We start from the raw sequence: 22,304 nt of genomic DNA, 5'->3' as shown, positions 1-22,304 counted from the left end.
GCCCAGCAAACTCATTTATTATTAAAGCTCAGCTTAAATATCACTACCTTGTAGCTTTCCCTGACCTCTCACAGAATTAGTATCTCCCCCATTTACTTTTATTGTACCAATATGTTTATTTATTCTTAAAATGGCCTAAGCTGACTCAGGGGAAAGGGAAGAAGAGAAGGAAGGAGGGAGCTCCCTGCCAGTGGACTTACCCAAGCAGCGACTGCGGCACTACGTGTTAAGCATATTGTTCAAGCAGCAGTCGGAGGATGGGGCTGGATGACCTTTAAGTCATTAGATGCTACAGTTCGCATCTTTCACATTGCGTGTCTGTGTGCTCGTGTGTGTGTGTGTGTGTGTGTGTGGAGTTGGGAGGGAGGGGACAAAGAGAGAGAAACAGAGACAGAGATCAGAGACGAGATGAGGCGGGACGCAGTGCGGTAAGAACAGATGGGCGGACCCAAATTTCTTCCTCTTTACAGTTTCGCAGAGGTCTAGCCCTGCATCTAGTGCTGTGGCAAGCGGGTGGGAGAGGAGGAAAGAGGAGGGACTGCACTCCCTCTGAGCGTGTCCAGCCTCGACTGCCTGACGGATCACTTTCCGCTCCAACACCGCCAGTTCCTCCTCGCCGTGACTCATGCCTATTGTGCCAGGCAGGGCGCACTCTGCCCTGCAGCCCCACAGGTGGTATCGACTAGGGGAGACTGTTCCCGCCAGGCTAGGCAGTGGAGCGCCGCACAGCGCGCCTTCCCGCCTCTCAGCTGCTGCCCCAGCAGTTCCGACCCAGCGCCAGCAGGCCTGCTCGGTCGATCTTCGAGCCGAAGATGCGGCGGGGCTGGAAGATGGCTCTGTCCGGGGGGCTACGGTGCTGCCGCCGTGTACTTTCCTGGGTGCCTGTGCTTGTTATCGTCCTCGTCGTGCTCTGGTCCTACTATGCCTACGTCTTTGAACTCTGCTTGGGTAAGTGGAGCTAGCACCTAAGATGGGGAAATTATGCTCCCCCTATGTTCTTAGCCCTCACACTGCGGTTTTCCTTTAGCTCCCTGGAGAGCTCCTGGTCTCCAACCTCTGGCTTCCCACAGTATTTCTTGCGGCCTGCCACGAGGGTCCCGCCATGTCACCATCGCTTCCTACCCAAGGTTTCTTACATTATTTCCTGGCCCTACCCACAAGAATTTACTGGCTTTTTCCACTGGGGCCCCCTTTAGTCATACAGGACAACCACTTGTGCCTTGTGCTCTGGTTCTGGGGGCTCCCATCCTACTGAGTTGAGGAAACAACATACCCTGTATACTTAAACTGTCCACTTACACTATGAATCCCACCAATTCACCCAACTAGAAGCCCCACATTTTCCCATTCCTTCCTACTAGGAATCCCAAAATGTTTCCTGTACTCTCTTACTAGTTCGCCTTTATCCAACACTAGGATTCCTCCTTTTCCCGTGATCCTCTCAAGCCAGCTGAAGTGATTCACATTTTTCTGCCACTTAGGACCCCACAGTACACCTTGTTCTATCCCACTGTGGTCTCCCCTTTTCACAAAGTAATAAGCCCTCCATTCCTCTTTCCCTGTGGCTTCAACATTTTCTCATCTTCTCCAGCGGAATGGGAGTCCTACAATACATCCTGTCCTGTCTCCTCACGCAAGAGGCCCTGATTTTGTCACGCTGGAGCTCCCTGTAGTCTCCTGCCTGCCTGTTTTGAGGTGTTTTCACTCCTTCCCATTTGGGGCCCCACATTATTTTCTGAACCTCATACTAGTCACCCTGCTTTTATCACACTATGGTCCTGCTTTGTCCACTGTCTTCTCACACTAGAGTATCCTCATTACCCTCCCACAGGGGTTCCCACAGTATCCCCCACACCCCTTCCAAGGGCCATTACTTTTCTAATGATGATCTCCCCTTGCTATCTTTTTTGAAACCTACTCTCTACCTCCTGCAATACTCTTGCACTGTTAGCCACACATTTTGCCATCCTCTTCCTCTGGGTTCTTATTATTATCTTCACTTACTTTCCTCTAGGATTGCACTTGCCCCTTGTCTTCTCGAACTAGGGAAACACCATCCTTTCCTACGGGAGTTTCTAGTATTTCCTGCCCCTTCCAATGGGAGCCTCATTTCTTGTTCCCTCTCTTTAGACCACCCTTTTATAAATACGGCGTCTCCTCTTTGTACCCTGTCCTGTAACACCAGGGAGCATTTCATCCCCTACATATCTATAAAATGGTTCCCACAGTGTATCTTCTGCTTTCAAACTCAGAATTCCACAGTATTTCCGGACACAAATCTCAATCCCACTTGGATTACCCCCAGCCCCCTATCTTTATCACTAATGGCTTTATAGTGTTCTAATCAATTCACAGTGCAGTCTTCATGGTATATCCTGTCTCCTCACAAAAGAGCCTCTGCTTTTCTCATAGTGAGATCTCCCCTTGCCTCTCACATTGAAGAATCCCTATCTCTTCTCAAAGGAGATTCCACTTATAGTTATTGTGACTGCAGTACTAGAATCCCACTTCTAACACCCTTAAAACTGTGTTCTACAATGTTCCCTATTCATTCAGTGTGAGGTCCCAGTATATTTTCAGTCCCCTCACATTAAGACTCCTATTTGTCCTGTTGGACATCCCCTCACAGAACACTGGCCTGCACAGTGTTTTCTTAACATTTTACATCAGATACCATTATTTAAAAACCAGGAGGGTAAGGTAGCCTTGATTTCCAATTCTGGTTCCACCAGTGCATCCTGTCATCTTCACTTGACAATCTTTAACAAATGAGTGGCCTTGGTTTCAAAAAGGTTAGATCAAATTTTCCTAAACTCACATATTTAGTAAATAATATAGAATCGGATATCAAAGCTGCCTGATAACCAAAGCAACACAACCAAAACAACAGATTTGAGTTTCAGTATGACTCAAAAAGTAATATTAAGGACCTAACTTCTTTCTAGAAAGAGAACCTGATGTCTTTCTCCCTAATATCAGGTTAGAGCTGAGGTCAAAAGTGGTATTTTTGTCTTATAAATCTTAGAGTTTGGATTCTGCCACTTACTAATTAGGATACCTGATGCAACTTACCTAATCTCTCTCAACTTCAGTTGCCTCACATGCACTTTGCTTATATGGTTGTTCATTCATACCGCAAATACTTCCTTATCACCTACTATATGCCATTATAGCATTGTTATGAGATTTAAATAATATGGTGCATGAAAAGCATGCATCACAGTTGACAGCACATCATAAGAGCTCATTAAATAATAACTTGTTATTACTATCATTAATGAGGATATAAGGGATTCTGCTTGACTCAAGAAAATAAGAAGCTTAGACTTTAAACAAGGAGAAAAGTAACAGGATCCATTTTTTAAGGTACAATTCACATAACATAAAATTAACCATTTTAAAGCATTCAATTTAGTGACATTTAGTACATTCACAATGTTATACAGCCATCACTAATATCTAGTTCCAAAACACTTTCATCACCCCAGAAGAAAACCTCATAGGCATTTGACAGTCACTCCCCATTCGCTCCTTCCCCTAGTCTCTACCAACCACTAATCTGTGTTCTGTCTCTATGGATTCTGGATGTTTCACATAAATGGTATCATACAGTATATCTCCTTTTGTGCCTTGCTTCTTTCAATTGGTGTAATGTTTTTGAGGTTTACTCACATTGTAGTATGTAACAGTACTTCGTTTCTTTTTATGGCTGAATAATATCCCATTGTATACCACACTTTATCCATCTTATCCATTCATCCCTTGATGGTTGATGGACATTTGGGTTGTTTCCACTTTTTGTCTATTCTGAATAGTGCTGCTATAAACATTAATGTACAAGTATTTGTTTAAATACTTGTTTTCAACTCTTTTGTGTAAATACCAGGGAGAGGGGTGGTAAAGCTGGGCTGTATGTTAATTCTATGTTTAACTTTTTGAGGAACCTCCAAACTATTTTCTACAATGGCTGCACAATCTACATTTCTATCAGTAATGTTGGAGAGTTCCAGTTTCTCCACACTCTCACCAAAACTTGTCATTTTCCTTTTTTTAATTATAGCCATCATAGTGGGTATGATGTGGTATCTCACTGTGATTTTGATTTGCATTTCCCTGATGACTAGTGATACTGAGCAACTTTTCATGTGTTTGTTGGCCATTTGTATATCTTCTTTAAAGAAGTGTCTATTCAAGTCCTTTGCACGTTTTTAATTGGGTTATTTATCTTTTTGTTGTTGAATTATAAGATTTCCTTATGTATTTTGGATACTCAACCCTTATCAGATAAATGATTCACAGATACTTCCTCCCATTCTGTGAATTGTCTTTTCACTTCCTTGATAGCATCATTTGATACACAAAGTTTTTAATTTTGATAAAGTTCAATTTATCTATATTTTTTACTTGTGGCCTATGCTTTTGGTATCATATCTAAGAACGCATTGCCAAATGCAAGGTCATAAAGATTTACCCCTGTGTTTTCTTCTAAGAGTTTTATAGTTTTATCTCTTACATTTAAGTCTTTGATCCATTTTGAGTTCATTTTTGTATATGGTGTGAGGGAGGAGTCCAGGTTCATTCTTTGCATATGGCTATGCAGTTGTGCTAGCATCGTTTATAGAAGAGACTATATTCTTACCCCATTGAATAGCCGTGACATGATTGTCAAAACCCAGTTGACCATAGAGCTATGGATTTATTTCTGTACTTTTAATTCTGTACCATTGATTCGTTTGTCTATTCCTCTGCCAGTACCACACTTGTTTTGATTACCATACCTTTGTTTTAAATTTTGAAGTCAAGATGTGTGAGTCCTCCAACTTTATTTTTCTTTTATAAGACTGTTTTGGCTAGGGTCTCTTGCAATTCCATATGAGTTTTAGGATCAGCTTTTCCACTTCTGCAAAATGGTCATTGGAATTTCGATAAGGATTGTACTGAATCTGTGTATTGTTTTGAAGAGAATGCCATCTTAAAATCAAGTTTTCCAATCCATGCGCATGGGATGTCTCTTCATTTATTTAGTCTTCAGTCACTTTCAGCAGTGTTTTGGAATTTTAAGTGTATAAGTCCTGAGCCTCCTTGGTTAAATTTATTCCCGAGTATTTTTTTTTGATGCTATTATAAATGGAATAGCTTTCTTAATTTCCTTTTCTGATTGTTCACTGCTAGTGTATTTAGAAATAAAACTGATATGGAGTGTTGATCTTGTGTTCTGCAACTTTGCTTGAATTTGTTCATTGGTTCTAAGAGGGGTTTTTTTGGTGGATTCTTTAGAATTATTTATACCTAGAATCATATCATATGCAAATAAAAATAATTTTATTTCTTTTTTCCAATTTGGATGCATTTTTCTTTTTCTTGCCTAGTTGCACTGGCTAGAACTGTCAGTACAATGTTGAATAGAATTGATGAAAATCGACATCCTGACCTTATTTCTTAGCAGAGGGAGAAGATTTCAACCTTTCACCATTGAGTACACTGTTAGGTGTGGGTTTTCCGTAAATGCCCCTTATCAAGTTGAGGAACTTCTCTTCTATTTCTAGTTTCTTGAGCTTTTTTTTTTCATGAAAGTGTGTGGAATATTGTCAAATGCTTTTCTAGCATCAATTGAGATGAATGTGTGGATTTTTTTCCTTCATTCTGTTAATGTAGTGTATTACATAATTGATTTTCATGTGTTGAATCACCCCTTACATTTCTTGGGTACACCTCACTTGATCATGATGTGTAATCCTCTAATATGCTGTTGAATTTGGTTTGCTAGTAATTGCTTGAGTAGTTTTGCATCTATATTCATAAGGGATGTATGTAGTTTTCTTTTCTTGTGATGTCTTTATCTGGCATGGGTGTCAGGACAATGCTGGCCTCATAGAATGAGTTAAGAAGTGTTCTCTTCAATTTTTTTTTAACTTTTTGAAAATAATCTTTAATGAGAAACTTGAGCTTGCTTTCACAAACTTACTTTTTAATATCGGGTTTTATATTTGAAATGACTGTACATAAATCATAATCAGGATTTTAATAGTTAGCATTGGAACACATATGTTGTAGCAAATGGCAGAATAATGTCTTTTATTCCTTCATCAGCTGGCAGAAACTTCCCCCTCACCACTAGCCAGAATTTATATAATTTGATCTATTTAAGTTGTTATTTAAGGGTAAGATGATTCTTTACTTAAATCCAGCAGCTTTTCTTTTTCTTTCATTGACAAATATAATATCTTATGATAATGTGAATGGATTTAGAATGAAATCAAATTTGATCATATTAGTTTTTCTAAATAATAATGAAGCTTTTCCTTAAGCCTACACAAATGTTCTGCTATTGGTTTTTAATCATTTTTAAGATTCATGTATTAGTCTTGATTATTATCACCAGTAAATCACATTAACCCCACTTATCCAAAGAACTGCATGAAAACATATAAATGTGGATGGACAAAGTTTGTGAATTCTCTTCAATTTTTTGTAAGAGTTTGAAAAGGATTGGTGTTAATTCTTTAAATATTTGGTACAGTTTACCAGTGAAGCCATCTGGTCTTGGCTTTTTTCTTTGTTGGGAGGTTTTGATTACTGATTCAATCTTTTACTTGTTAAAAATATGCTCAGATTTTCTCTTTCTTCTTTTGTCAGTTTTGGTAGTTTCTGTGTTTCTAGGAATTTATCCATTTCATCTAGGTTATCCAGTTTGTTAGCATAAAATTGTTCCCACTATTCTATTATAATCCTTTCCAAATGTTCTCTATTAATATCTCCACTTTCATTTATGATATTAGTAATGTGAGTCTTCCCTTCTTTTTTCTTGTCCAGTCTAGTTAAAGGTTTGTAAATTTTGTTTTCTTTTCAAGGTCCCAACTTTCAGTTTCCAGAGTTCTGCAAAAGTTTATTCTGACAGTTTCTGCCACTTCATTCATGGCTTTTAGGGAAGGACAAAAGCCTGGAATTCCCTACTCTCCCATTTTTGGTGATTAACAGTATCCATTTTGAGATTAAAATTAAAAGGTCCAGGAAATAATTCTACTGAGAAGCTAGAATTTCTTCAAAGAGAGTCAGAAGAAATGAAAACTGATAAGGCAAAAAACCAGAAGGAACAGTTTCTAGATACCAAATTTCTATAGAAGTAAAAGCTATCCATTTAAGCCTATATGAATCATGGTATTCTTATATCTAAAATAGTTTTATAACTCATCCATATATGGAACAGTCAAAAGCATCACACCTGAGTAGTTAAGTATCATATGAAACATCTAAAATAATTCCAATGATTCTTAAACCTGGCTGATAATCATAATCACCTGCTGAGTTTTTTGTAATACAGATTCCTACACCTCCACCCAGAGATGTGTTATATGAAGGGGGCCCTAGAATCTATATTTTTATCAGTTCCCTAGGTGGGTATTAAAATCATCTAGATTTGGGAATGGCTGCTGAAAAAGTAAATGAATGGCTAGTATGAGTAACTTTTTCAGAGGAGTAAATGAAGACTGGCATGATTAGTTTGCTTTCAACAAGCAGAACATAATGAGAAATGTATCTAGGTTCTCCATTTCAAATTCTATTCTCTCTCCTAACCTAAAGTATAAGAAACATCTACTGGAAAAAGTGAGTATCAAATATATTCATTTTGACATTGAATACATTATTTTAAAACCATCCTATTTAACTTTGGGATCAATATCATAAATAATTTAAAAAATAAGACTTGTTTTGTCCCAAACTATTGTAACCCCTAACCTCACTGAACAGTTTACCTTTTTCAGAAAAATAATAAATAGCTAACAATAATTAAGTACCTATTATGTATCAGGCACCCAAGTACTTTACATGTATTTTATAATTTAGTTCCTATAACAACCTTATAACATAAATTAATTTATCCTCAGTTTACAGATGAAAAAACTGAGGCACAAAGAGATTAAATAATTAATCACAGAACAAGTAAGTGACAGAGCCAGAATAAGAATACATACCATATTCATCAGTGATGATTGCTAAACATCACTGCAATAAACTCCCTTCCCAAATGAGTCATCAATTAAAAGAGAACTTCATGCTGTAACTGAGCACTCATCTCACTAGACTCATATTTTCAGCCTTCCCACTCTCCTTCCACAAGTCCTTTTGAGCTTCACTAATTTGGTAGCCATTAGCCATATGTGGCTATTAAAGATGTGAAATATGGTATCTGAATTGAGACATACTGGAAAACTTAAAATATGCACCAGATTTCAAAAATTTAATGCAAAAAGAAGTATGCAAAATATACAGTTAATAATCTGTGTAGATAACATGTTGAAATGATATTTTTGATATATTGGATTAAATAAAATATATTATTAAAGTTAACTCCACTTTTTTATTATTATTTTTAACTTTAAAAAATGTTCCTACTAAAACATTTAAATTACATGGTTTGTATTATATTTCTCTTGGACAGCACCGTTGTAGAATTTCTTCCATGTCCTTGGACTAACATTGTTGACCATCTGCATATAGTCCCAAATTAGGTTTATTCTACCAATACCCTTCTGTGAATTCTAAAATGTGTCTGTTTAAAGGAAGTCATGATATATGCTTTCGTTTGAAACTAGTTGTCTTTGATGAAAAGCCCTTGCATATATTCTACCCTTCCATACCTTTTCTCCATACTTGGTTGCAAAGAATCAGTAAACAGGTAAAAGAAAAGAGGAGAGAGTAAAAAAAGCTATTTGATGATAACCCCAGTCACTTAACTTGCCGATAGTGAGCTAAAATTTTAAGGAACAGAGCAGGTGTGTAATTAAAATTTTAAGGAACAGAGCAGGTGTGTAATTACACATATCACCACATCACTCTATAATCATGCATGACAAATTACCCATAGTATGGCTAAGTGTACATTTCCCCAAGAGATTCATGATAAAGGATTCATTTTGGAAAAGTTTAGTCATTTTCATTTTAAATATGACTGAAGTATCTTAGTCTTTTCCTTTAATAACGCAAAAGGCAATATTAGAAAAATAAAGGAAAGGCAGAACTACCAAGATAAGTGCCACAATGTTTTAGAATAAAGACCACCTTTTTTTTCCCCCTCAGAAGTATGTAACTTCTAACAGGGAATTTTACAAGAAAATATTTTTCCCTTAGACTTATTGACTCCGTACAGATTTTAGGAGTGAAAAGACTTTAAAAGTCAAGTCCAATACCTAACTAATGTCTAAATGTCCTACAGGACATTTCCAAGTGTTTATAATGGGAAACTTACTCCTTCCCAATACTGCCAGTCTCGCTGCTCATCGTTATCATCATCATCATCATCATCATCATCATCATCATCATTATCTTCTCTTTTATTGAACTGAAATGTGTTGACCTGCAGCTTTTACTCATTGATTCTATTTCTGCCCTCTGTTCTTGGATCATATAAACCAATCCCACTTGCACATGATGGTCCTAAAATTACTTAAAAACAGCTATCCCCCACCTAGAGACTTCACAGGTCTCCACTCATTTTTCTGTATATGCATTGTCTCATTCCAATATCTGCCAAGCACTGGATGTTCTCCTTTCCTAACCCACAAATGCTGTAGCAAGTAGCCAAGCAAATGGGAGTTAGGATCTCCACTTTTTGTTTCGCAGTAATTGTTCATCGATAGAGGTAGAAGGAGATATACCAAACAGCAATTTGTCAGCTACTCTTTATTAATATTGTTCTCTAAGCAACTGTGCTCTCTCTAGTTCCATTTTAAAGAGATGTTATTAACCCAATTCAGGGCCTAGTGGGACTGATGTAGTCATACAACATGTATGTGCAAAATCATGAAGTCCCAGGTTGACCCATCAAGACTTCTTGTTTCCACTTCCATTTGTCAAAGTAGAGGATGTGCTTCTGTCAATCATTCTTAACCAGGATTCTCTAACTGAAAAGAAAAAAAAAAAAAGAAATTGGTATCAATCTCCAGGCCAGTGTATTAGAAAAAAGAGGACATCATCTGGTCGGATTTTTAGCACAGACAAAATGGAGTAGTTTTAACAAAGTCCATTCAAAAGATCATTACAAGGAGCATTTTTTTTTTTTTTTTTTAGAAATTCACGTTCTTTTATTTATTTTATTTATGTATTTTATTTATGACTGTGTTGAGTCTTCGTTTCTGTGCGAGGGCTTTCTCTAGTTGTGGCAAGTGGGGACCACTCTTCATCGCGGTGCGCGGGCCTCTCACCGTTGCGGCCTCTCTTGGTGCGGAGCACAGGCTCCAGACGCGCAGGCTCAGCAATTGTGGCTCACGGGCCCAGTTGCTCCGTGGCATGTGGGATCTTCCCAGACCAGGGCTCGAACCCGTGTCCCCTGCATTGGCAGGCAGATTCCCAACCACTGCGCCACCAGGGAAGCCCCACAAGGAGCATTTTTTAAAGACTCAACAAAAATAGACCTGCAAATAAAGAGGAGAAGTTATGACTAATGAAGAACCTGAGGGGGCTTCCCTGGTGGCGCAGTGGTTGAGAATCTGCCTGCTAATGCAGGGGACACGGGTTCGAGCCCTGGTCTGGGAAGATCCCACATGCCACGGAGCAGCTGGGCCCGTGAGCCACAACTACTGAGCCTGCGCGTCTGGAGCCTGTGCCCCGCAACGGGAGGGGCCGAGATAGTGAAAGGCCCGCGCACCGCGATGAAGAGCGGTCCCCGCACCACGATGAAGAGTGGCCCCCACTTGCCGTAACCAGAGAAAGCCCTCGCACGAACCGAAGACCCAACACAGCCAAAAATAAATAAATAAAGTAGCTATAAAAAAAAAAAAAAAAAAAAAAAAAGAACCTGAGGAAATAACCCCTAGAATATAGTCTCATTCTCTGTTTGGATTTTTCCCCTTTTCTGATCCTTAAGAGTTTAACAATGTGTATGAAAACCACTTTAATTTAATAGCTTCTCAAGATTGAGATCTATGCCTTATAATTTCACTTTGCCTTAGCACCTAGTACAGATGCACACAGATGTTGGTGGTGAGTAAAGACAGGTAGGCCCCATTTTGTACAAATGACATTCTGAACAGAAGTTACATATATATCACAGTAAGCCAACAAGGAATGATTGGAGAAGGTAGACATAATACATGGAAAAAGTCCTGGAGACTGGAATATAGTCCCAACTCCGCCACTAACTTGTTCTGTGACCTTGGGCAAATCATATTATACTACTCTAGTCCATTTTTCTTATCTGTAAATGAGACAAACCAGATAATTGCTAAAGTCCCTTCCAGTTCTAATATTCTATGAAATCTTCATTCAAATATAATAATTAATATTCATTAAGTACTTGCCTTGTGCTAGATACTATGCTAGACAGCATTTACATACATTAACTCATCTAATTCTCAAGTAACCTTGTGAGGTAGGCAATGTTATGGAAGTTAAGGAACTTACCCAGGGTCACAAAATAGTGCAACTGGGCTTCTAACCCAGAAAATCTGACATCAGAGCTGGCATGCAACCTCTACACTATATTACCTCTAAATATACAAGAGAAACTTGGTTTTTAAAGACGTTCTACAGTGAATACTTTGGGAAAATGAATAGTCATCTCCTAATTTATCATCTTTTAAGTTCTCACTGCCATGTTATATAGCTTGAGTGTTTCCCATTTGTTGGCTTTTTTAAAGTCAGATTATCCTTGTATTTGTTGAATGAGTAGAAATTCTTACTCAAGGTTTAAAATGAAGGAAGGTAGCAAAAGATAGAATTTAATCATCCTTGCCTTCTGTTATGTTAGCAGGCTGGTGGTTTCCTAAAGTATCATTGAATAAATTACTAAAAATGATGCTATGGAAAAATGCATTAGAAAAATAATGTTTCTAAGTATCACTAATCTTGACCTTTCTCTCTCTTTTCACAGTGACTGTTTTGAGCCCAGCAGAAAAAGGTAAGCAGGTATTATAAATTGTTTTGGTCAGGACTGTATCCCTCTTTCTGTCTAAAAGTGAATTACATTAAAGCCTATAAATTGAGCAACTTTCCCAGGAATACACTGAGGTTAGTGGAAAGTTTAGGATAATGGTTTTTAGGAAGCTTACCCAGAGATAGAGCAGAACATATTTTAAGTAGCTCCTCTGGCTGTAGGACAGGAATTTGAAGTTACCAGGATTTATGATAGAAAAGGGCACAGGTAGCCACTCTGTTTGCCATACTAACCCTAGGCTTTCTCTTGGTTCATCACTATTGTGCTAGGTACCTTGCCTTTCTGCCCAATTCATTCCCTCTTCAAGGCATGGAGTAAGGGCCCCACAGTGGGGCTTTTAAGGGCTAAGTCCTTCACCATCACAGTTCCAATATATTTACTCTACTACTCTTCACTCCTCACCCCCATCTTGGCTTGATCTGCAATTTATACTACCATTCTAAACAGACTGAGGCATTCCTCATTAAAAAATGTGTAAGCTAAACATGTGTCTTAACAAACCTTTAGTTTCACATTATTTTATCAGGTATAACCATAAGTATTCATATAGCCACTTTTAATTCCCACTTCATGGGAATTGTTGTAATTCATTAACTACATAACTTTCATATTATGCTGTTTTAAAGCTGCAGTTTGCTATTACTTATTTAACAGAGGTGTTGGCTGTAGAGGCAATAGAGCAGAGTGGTGGGAAGATAGTAGAGCATTGTAGTTAAAAGTATGAGAACTGTCTAAATTCAAATCCTGGCTCCACTACTTCCTAGTAAATTATTTGACCTCCTTGTGCTCACTTTATTCATATGTAGAATAGAAATAATAATAATACCTATTTCATAGAGTTATTATGAAAATTTAATGAGGTATGCCTGTAAAGCCCTTAGAACAGTGGTGAATAAAGCACATACTGATGACTCAATAAATGTTTGCTACTTTTGTTACAGCCTTAGAGCAAATCTTGAATTGCCTCTTATTGTTATGGATGGTTCTTAAAGTCAGAGATCATTTTCTGTATACATATATAAATATTTATAAATAAATGTCATTTTCCACAATAACCTTTCAAGATAAGTTGGGTGGGGGCTTAGATGATGCTCCACCATAATAGGAATAATGACAATAATATTGTTATTATTATTGGAAACTACAATTTATTGTGCAGAGTATCCTGCTAAGTATTGTGTGTGTGTGTGTGTGTGTGTGTATAATCTTTCAATATTTACGTCAACACAATGATGTAGACATTCTTATATCCATTTTATTGAGAAGGAAACTGAAGTTTAGAGAGGTTAAGTAACTTATCCCAGGTCATCTAGCTAGTAAGTGGTAGGGCGCAAACCCAGAACTACCTGACTTCAAAGTCCATGCTGTTAAGCAAACCTATGCTTGTTCTTTTTACTTTTCAGTCTACAACTCCCTCATTTGCTTAGTTAACCTCCTTACTCCTTACTCAGAAAATTGATGATCAATTTCTAGTGTCAATCAATGATCATTTTTCTAGTGTCCAAAGTAGTATATTTTCATTTCTTGTGTGTTGTCAATGAACTCAACCACACCAGTGTAGAGTGTCATTTGTAAGCCAAACTCAGTTCAAAGCCTTTCTAATAGCATCAATCCAGTTACCAGAATTTTAACTCTTTAGGAAACTGTTACCACGGTGTATGATTTTAAGGTCCCTCTGACTCTAGAATTCTGTAATTCCAAAGCACTTCTCTCCTGATAGCTCTTAAATTTATCAAACACTAAAAAAATAAGATTAGACTTTGCTTATTTTTCTGAAGTGGGGTATAATGGGACAAAGCACAGGATTTAGGGACAGAAGATCTGGGTTGGAGTTCCAGCTCTGTCATTTACTAGCTCTATGACCTTTGGTAAGTAACTCAACTTCTCTGAACTTCAATTTCTGTAAAATAAGGCTAGTTTAATAACATCTTACAGATTTACTGTAAGCTAGTAGGAGTAAAAGTATATAGGAGTAAAATATGCAGCATTAAACTGCTTTGTAAATGTTAAGTATTAACAATCTCATTGTAACATTTTTTTATATGTCAGGATTCTCAAGACAGTAGAATCCATAAACTAAAATTAGATTCAATTGTAGCCAGAAGTTTGAAAGTTAGACTTGAAAAGAGCTTCTGAACACTAGGGCAGGTTACTAGGAGATGCCATGAAGACTATTCAGAAACTATCAGGCACCCAACTATCTGGCATGAATCAGTGAGCCTTGCCTAGAAGCAGACCAACAGGCCTAATGAGTATCTGAGATCAGTTCTAACCATGTGAATCTGTGACTTCTTTCAAATTATACTACACTATTAACTTAGAATACAGTACAACATATGACTGCCAGTAGGAACATTATTTGGCATAAGCAAAGAAAATATAAGGGACAAAGAAATGAAAGCCTCAAATCACGTAACCTTTTATTCATTATTCACAGCTTAGGAAAACCATAGTCAGACATACTGCAAAAGTTTTTCCATTTCTTGTCTGCTTAATGGTTCCTCTACTGGGTTGAAGAGTGTCCCTCCAAAATTCATGTCCACCCAAAACCTGTGAATGTGAATTTATTTAAAAATAGAATCTTTGCAGATGCAATCAAGTTAAGATGAGGTCACATTGGATTAGGGTGGACCCTATGGCTGGTGTCCTTATAGGAAGAGGGAAATTTGGATACACAGATACACACAGAGAGAAAACAGCCATGTGAAGACAGAAGCAGAGATTAGAGTTTTGTTGCCATAAAGGAACACCAAGGATTGCCAGAAATGGCCAGAAGCTAGGAAGAGGCAAGGAAGCATCCTCCCCTGGAGCCTTCAGAGAGAACATGTCCTTGCCTATACCTTAATTTCAGACTTCTTGCTTCCAAAACTGTAAGAGAATAAATTTATGTTGTTTTAAGCCACCCAGTTTGTGATAATTTGTTATGAAAGCCCTAGGAAACTAATACAGTTCCTGATAAATTTCAATCTCTAATGCACTGTTAAGTAGCAAATTAGCAGACTTTGGTGTCAGATGTACCAGGGATCAAATCTTGACTTTGCCACTTACTATATATATGACCTTGGAGAACTTAAGCTAAGTTTCACTTTCTTCCTCTGTAAAATGGGAATAACAATACCTACCTTTCATGGTTTAAAGCACTAAATGAGATGATGTATGTAAGTCTCTTGGCATAGTGCATGGCATATGATAAATACAGAATAAGTAGTAATAGATACTATTGTTATTAACATTTGAAAGGACCTAAAAGATCTTTCTTCTAAGAAGGATAACATATTTCAGGACTATAATTCCAACTACTACCCTTTTGTAAATATATTGTCAAAATCCTTGCACTCATATTTTGTAAGTAGAACAACTGAGACCCAAAGAAGTAAAATATTTTGACCTAGTCATGCTGATTCTAGTGCACAGAAAGGACTAAAGCTCAGATCATCTGAACCACAGTCCAGAATATTATATATTATGCCACCCTTGATTATACAGGACTCAGAAATTCTTTAAGACATGAGTCCATCTGTCCTTCCATAGACCGTACTAGAAAACAAAATATTTGCTTTCATAAGAGTGTTTTGCATGGATGATCTCATTCAGTATCTTACTATCTGTATTTTGAAGATCTTGAGTAGAAGGTCTTCCCTCCTCTACTCCTAAAGTGAGACTATGGGATGAACTAGAGGTTAAGAATTTGGTAGAGTCCAAGGATTGGTAAAGCTAAGGGATGAATTTAGAAATGAGATTAGGCACAATCTGTCAGGCAATCCACATATAATCAAGAGTAATGTATTGACCACAGTTGTTCATCTTCAAAAAGGGCCATCAATCATTTTAAGCAAATGTTTAACTCATTATCTGAGAATTCATTTGTATTTTGAATGGTTTGCATACTAAATTCTCTAGTTTCCCATTTAAAGTTAAAAATGATTGTAATTATTTACCTTTTTCGAAATAGGTGCAATTCCTAAATAATAGAACTGTTATGGGCTGAATTGTGTCCCCTCAAAATTCATATGTTGAAATCCTAACCTCCAGTAACTTAGGATGTGACCATATTTGGAGATAGGGTCTTTAAAGAGGTAATTAAATGAAAATGAGGTCACTAGGGTGGGCCCTAATCAATATGACTGGTGTCCTTATAAAAAGAGGAGATTAGGAAAAAGACACACACAGAGAGAAGACCATGTGAAGAGACAGGGAGAAGATCACCATCTACAAACCAAGAGGAGAGGCCTCAGAAGAAACAACCTTGTCGACACCTTGATCTTGGACTTCCAACCTCCAAAATTGTGAGAAAGAAAATTTCTGTTGTTTAAGCCACTTAGTCTGTAGTACTTTTCATGGCAGCCCTAGAAAACTAATAAAAGAATTTATTCAGGTTTCCATTTGAAAATTCTGCTTTGTGTCAGTTTTTTTTTATTATACTAACCTTAATTTATTGGTAATATATTAGACACCATAGGGTGAGAGGGCATTGGGAGGAAAAAGTTTGGGCCACAATATGATCTTTTATACTCACCTCCATACTGTATAGGGAATCTTCAATTTATTTTGTTGTTGTTCTTGTTTTCCTTTTTTTTTTTTTTTAGAAATTCACGTTCTTATTGATTGATTGATTGATTGATTGCTGTGTTGGGTCTTCGTTTCTGTGCGAGGGCTTTCTCTAGTTGTGGCAAGCGGGGACCACTCTTCATCACGTTGCGTGGGCCTCTCACTATCACGGCCTCTCTTGTTGCGGAGCACAGGCTCCAGACGCACAGGCTCAGTAATTTGTGGCTCATGGGCCCAGTTGCTCCGTGGCATGTGGGATCTTCCCAGACCAGGGCTCGAACCCGTGTCCCCTGCATTGGCAGGCAGATTCTCAACCACTGCGCCACCAGGGAAGCCCCTCCTTTTTTTTTAATTACAGTATAGTTGATTTACAATATTATATTAGCGTCAGGTGTACAACAGAGTGATTCAACATTTTTATAGATTATGCTCAGTTTATAGTTCAGTTATTCCCTGTGCTAGCTATACAATATATCCTTGTTGCTTATTTATTTTATACATAGTAGTTTGTGCCTCTTTATCCCCTACCCCTATCTTGCCCCTTCCCCCTTCCCTCTCCCTGCTGGTAACCACTAGATTGTTCTCTATACCTGTGAGTCTGTTTCTTTTTTGCTATATTCACTAGTTTGTTTTATTTTTTAGATTCCACATATAAGTGATAACATACAGTATTTGTTTTTCTCTGTCTGACTTATTTCACTAAGCATAATACCCTCCAGGTCCATCCATGTTGTTGCAAATGGCAAAATTTCATTCTTTTTTATGGCTGAGTAGTATTCCATTGTGTATGTGTGTGTGTGTGTGTGTGTGTATGTATATATATATATATATATATATATATATATATATATATATATATAATATATACCACATCTATATCTGTTCATCTGTTGATGGATACTTAGGTTGCTTCCATATCTTGACTATTGTAAATAATGCTGCTATGAAGCTATGAATATTGGGGTGCATGTATCTTTTTGAATTAGTGTTTTTGTTTTCTTAGGATATATACCGAGGAGTGGAATTGCCAAATCATATGGTAGTTCTATTTTTAGTTTTCTGAGAAACCTCCATACTGTTTTCCACAGTGGATGCACCAATTTACATTCCCACCAACAGTGTATGAGGGTTCCCTTTTCTCCACATCTTCACCAACATTTGTTATTTGTGTTCGTTTTGATGATAGCCATTCCAACAGTTGTGAGGTGACCTTACGGTTTTGATTTGAATTTCTCTGATGATTAACAATGTTGAAAATCTTTTCATGTGCCTGTTGGCCATCTGTATTTCTTCTTTGGGAAAATGAATATTCAGGTCTTCTGCCTATTTTTTAATTGTTTGGTTTTTTGATATTGAGTTGTATGAGCTGTTTATGTATTTTGGATGTTAACCCTTTATCATTTGCAAATATTTTCTCCCATTCAGTAGGTTGTCTTTTCATTTTGTTGATGGTTTCATTTGCTGTGCAAAGCTTATAATTTAAATTAGGTCCCATTTGTTTATTTTTGCTTTTGTTTCCTTTGCCTTAGGAGACAGATCCAAAAAAATATTACTATGATTTATGTCAGAGTGTTCTGCCTACATTCTCTTCTAGGAGTTTTATGGTTGCCAGTCACATTTAGGTGAGTTTATTCACCTAATTCATTTTGAGTTTATTTTTGTATATGGTGTGAGAAAATGTTCTAATTTCATTCTTTCACATGTAGCTGTCCAGCTGTCCTAGGCCCACTTATTAAAGAGACCGTCTTTTCTCCATTTTATATTCTTTTTTATTGAAATATAGTTGATTTACAATGTTGTGTTAGTTTCAAGTGTACAGCAAAGAGATTCAGTTATACATATATATATATATACTTTTTTTTACATTCTCTTCCATTATAAGTTATTACAAGATATTTAGTATAGTTTCCTGTGCTATACAGTAGGTCCTTGTTGGTTACCTATTTTATATATAGTAGTGTGTATATTTGAATCCCAAACTCTTAATTTATCCCTTCTACCCTTTCCCCTTTGGTAACCATAAGTTTGTTTTCTATGTCTGTGAGTCTATTTCTGTTTTGTAAATAAGTTCAAGTGTATCAATTTTTTTAGATTCCACATGTAAGCAATATCATATGATATTTGTCTGGCTTACTTCACTTAGTATGATAATCTCTAGGTCCATTCATGTTGCTGCAAATGGCATTATTTCATTCTTTTTTATGGCTGAGTATTCCATTGTGTATATATACCACATCTTCTTTATCCATTCATCTGTCGATGGACACTTAGGTTGCTTCCATGTCTTGGCTATTGTAAATAGTGCTGCTATGAACATTGGGGTGCATGTATCTTTTCGAATTAGAGTTTTCTCTGGATATATGCCCAGGAGTGGGATTGCAGGATCATATGGTATCTCTAATTTTAGTTTTTTAAGGAACCTCCGTACTGTTCTCCATAGTGGCTGTACCAATTTACATTCCCACCAACAATGTAGGAGGGTTCCTTTTTCTCCACACCCTCTCTAACATTTATTTTTGTAAACTTTTTGATGATGGCCATCCTGACTGGTGTGTGATACCTCATTGTAGTTTTGATTTGCATTTCTCTAATTAGTGATGTTGAGCATCTTTTCATGTGCCTTTTGGCCATCTATATGACTTCTTTGGAGAAATATCTATTTAGATCTTCTGCCCGTTTTTTGATTGGGTTTTTTTTTTATATTGAGCTTTATGAGCTGTGTCTATGCTTTGGAGATTAATCTCTTGTTGGTCGCATTGTTTGCAAATATTTTCTCTATTCTGTAAGTTGACTTCTTGTTTTGTTTATGGTTTCCTTTGCTGTGCAAAAGCCTTTAAGTTTAATTAGGTCCCATTTGTTTATTTTTGTTTTTATTTCCATTACTCTAGGAGACGGATCCAAAAAGATATTGCTGCGATTTATGTCAGAGAGTGTTTTGCCTTTTTTTTTGCCCTAGGAGTTTTATGGTATCCAGTTTTACGTTTAGGTCTTTAATGCATTTTGAGTTAATTTTTGTGTATGCTGTTAGAGAATGTTCTAATTTCATTCTTTTACATATTCTGGCCTCCTTTGTTGTAGATTGATTGACCATAAGTGCATGGGTATAATACACTATTTTATATTTATTATTGTAAAATTACTTCGTAATGAGGATTTGGGAACCAGACAAAAGCTCTCTTTATGGGCTAACCCACTTCTAAAAGAGTATTATGTTGATGTTAATATTAGTGTAATTATAATAATTATATATAATTATAATAATTAGTATCAATATGCTGATTTATATCAATATAATTTTGTTACAAAAATAATGCTTATTGAAAATTCAAACTAAACAAAAATATATAAGATAAAAAATAAAGTCCTCCTCACACTCCCCCCTCCCTTATCAATGTCTATTCACAGATAACTAGTATATTTGGTTTGATTTGTATCCTTCTAGATCTTTCTCTCTGTATTTACATATAAACATATGATTATGGATTTGTATAATTTGTTTAAGATTGGTTGTTTTTTAATCTGGATGATACTGTGCATATTTTCCTATGATTTAGTATTTTCACTTAATAATATATCATAGATGTCTTTCCATATTAGTATATACAAACATGTTTCATTTTTTTAATGACCTCAAATTATTCCATGGTATGGATATATTGATACTATGATTTATTTAACCATTCCTCAATGATGAATTTAAAAAACAAAACTTTATTGTTTTTCTTGATTATAAAGGTAATAGAACCTCATAAAATGCAAACAGTATAGAAGTGGATAAAATAGAAAGTGTAAGTCCTTTGTAGTCACTGCAGAGGTTAAGGATGAAGCAAGATTCAGTGGTGTGTATAGTACACACCACTTGATAAATGTTTTAAAAAGTGATTTTCCTCCCTTACATTTTGACAAGTCTCTTTTGCTATAGCTACATCTAGATGTACCATTTCAAAGATATGACTCTCCCAAGCTTCAATTTGCTCCTCCCTAGTGGGCTGGGCTGGAACTTCCATGCTCCTGTGCCCTTCCCAATATGTCTCCTGCAGCCCCCACTTGTATCTGGCTACCATTTGGTGCAGGCATGTATGGAGCCAAAATGGTGAGATCTATGTGTGTGAGGAAAGATCAGCCAGAGTTCAGCCAATGTTAGGTTTCAGAGACATGATTTTGCTTCCTACCCTAGCTGTGTACCTGTCAACACTGTTTTCAGTCATACAGCCTATAACTTCTAATACATTTAAATGTGGCTATGAGGAAAATAAGAATATTAGACTGGAAGTAAGAATAAATAGCTAACTGTTAGAAAATCTACGATGAAAAGACATCAAAGGAAAAGGCCCATGTAATCTCTTATTTATTTATTTATTTTCTTATTTACTTATTTATTTTCTCTGGGTGTTAAACTAAATATTTTGATTATTATCAGTTAACAGGTGAATGGACTGGAGGCTAAAGATAACTAAGGTCACTTAACTATTAAAGAGTCATAATAAATACTACTTCAAGTGCACTTAATGTGTGCCAGCTACTGCTCTAATGTGCCTTAGGTATATTGATTCATTTAATTCTCATTTACAGCCCTATAAAGTAAGTATTATCATATGCCCATTTACAGATGAGAAAACTGAGTATAGCGAGTACATTAGTTTGCTAGGGCTGCCATTACTAATTACCACAAGCATAGTGACATAAACCAACAGAAATTTATACTTTTATGGACCTGGAGGGCAAAAGTCTGAAATCAAGGCATCGGCAGGCCATGCTCCCTCCAGAGGCTCAAGAGGAGATTCCGAATCTTATCTCTTGCAGCTTCCAGTGACTGCCTTTGTTCCTTGGCTTGTGGCTGCATCACTTTACCTTGGAAAAGACCCATTTTTAAATCTCTTTGTTTTTGTTTTTGTCAGGTTTATTGAGATATGATTTACATACAATAAGAATCACACCTTTTTAGTGTACAGGTTGTTGAGTTTTGACAAATGTATACAATGATGTAAACACCACTACCATCAAGATATAGAATATTTACATTACCCTCAAAATATCACCTCTCCCCAGAGTTCTCTGACTTTCCACCCTGGTGACCAATAATCAGTTTTCTGTCCCTATAGTTTTACCTTTTTCAGAATGTCATATAAATTGAATATTACAATGCATAGCTTTTTGAATCTGGCTTCTTTCATTTAGCAGTATGCATTTAAGATTCATCCTTGTCAGTGCATGTATGAGTAGTTTGTTCCTTTTTATTGCTGAGTAGTGTTCTATATAATAAATGTACTACAGTTTGCTTATTCATTCACCAGCTGATGAGCATTTGGGTTGTTTTCAGTTTTGGGCTATTATAAATAAAATTGATAAGAATACACATGTACAGGCCTTCGTGGAAATGTGTGTTTTTATTTCTCTTGGGTAAATACCTAGGAGTAGGATTGCTGGGTTGTGTGGTAATTTTATGTTTATAAGAAACTGCCAAACTGTTTTCCAAAGCAGTCCTACCATTTTGTATCTCCATCAGTGATATGAGAGTTCCAGTGGCTCTGTATCTTCACTGTCACTTAGTGTTGTCAGGTTTTTTGTGTATGAAGTGGTATCTCCTATGGTTTTAATTTACCCTCTGTAATGACTAATGATAAGCATCTTTTCATGTGCTCGTTTGCCATCTGTATACCTTCTTTTATGAAGTGTCCAAGTCTTCTGCCTAATTTTTTTGAATTGTTTGTCTTATTATTGAGTTGTAAGAGATCTTTAAATGTCTAGATACAAGTCTCTATGTTTTTAAGCAATTATGATTCCTCTCCATGGGAAAAAAATTAGGATCAACAGGAGGGCGTTA

At 36.7% G+C, this 22,304-nt stretch overlaps 1 protein-coding gene across 2 annotated transcripts in view; it reads left to right on the top strand.

Annotated features, from left to right (window-relative positions):
• The first annotated feature begins 812 nt into the window (after positions 1–812).
• ZDHHC15 (zinc finger DHHC-type palmitoyltransferase 15) overlaps positions 813–22,304 on the top strand; it is a 127,378-nt gene continuing 105,886 nt past the window's right edge. For both annotated transcript variants that reach the window (XM_057537545.1, XM_057537544.1), the window contains exons 1-2: positions 813–948; positions 11,870–11,896. In XM_057537545.1, coding sequence (XP_057393528.1) covers positions 813–948; positions 11,870–11,896 — 163 coding nt within the window. The remainder of the gene's footprint in view (positions 949–11,869; positions 11,897–22,304) is intronic.

The sequence above is a fragment of the Balaenoptera acutorostrata genome, chromosome X, assembly GCF_949987535.1.
Source record: "Balaenoptera acutorostrata chromosome X, mBalAcu1.1, whole genome shotgun sequence".
Taxonomy (NCBI): domain Eukaryota; kingdom Metazoa; phylum Chordata; class Mammalia; order Artiodactyla; family Balaenopteridae; genus Balaenoptera; species Balaenoptera acutorostrata.
This window is presented reverse-complemented; position numbering and strand designations above follow the sequence as displayed.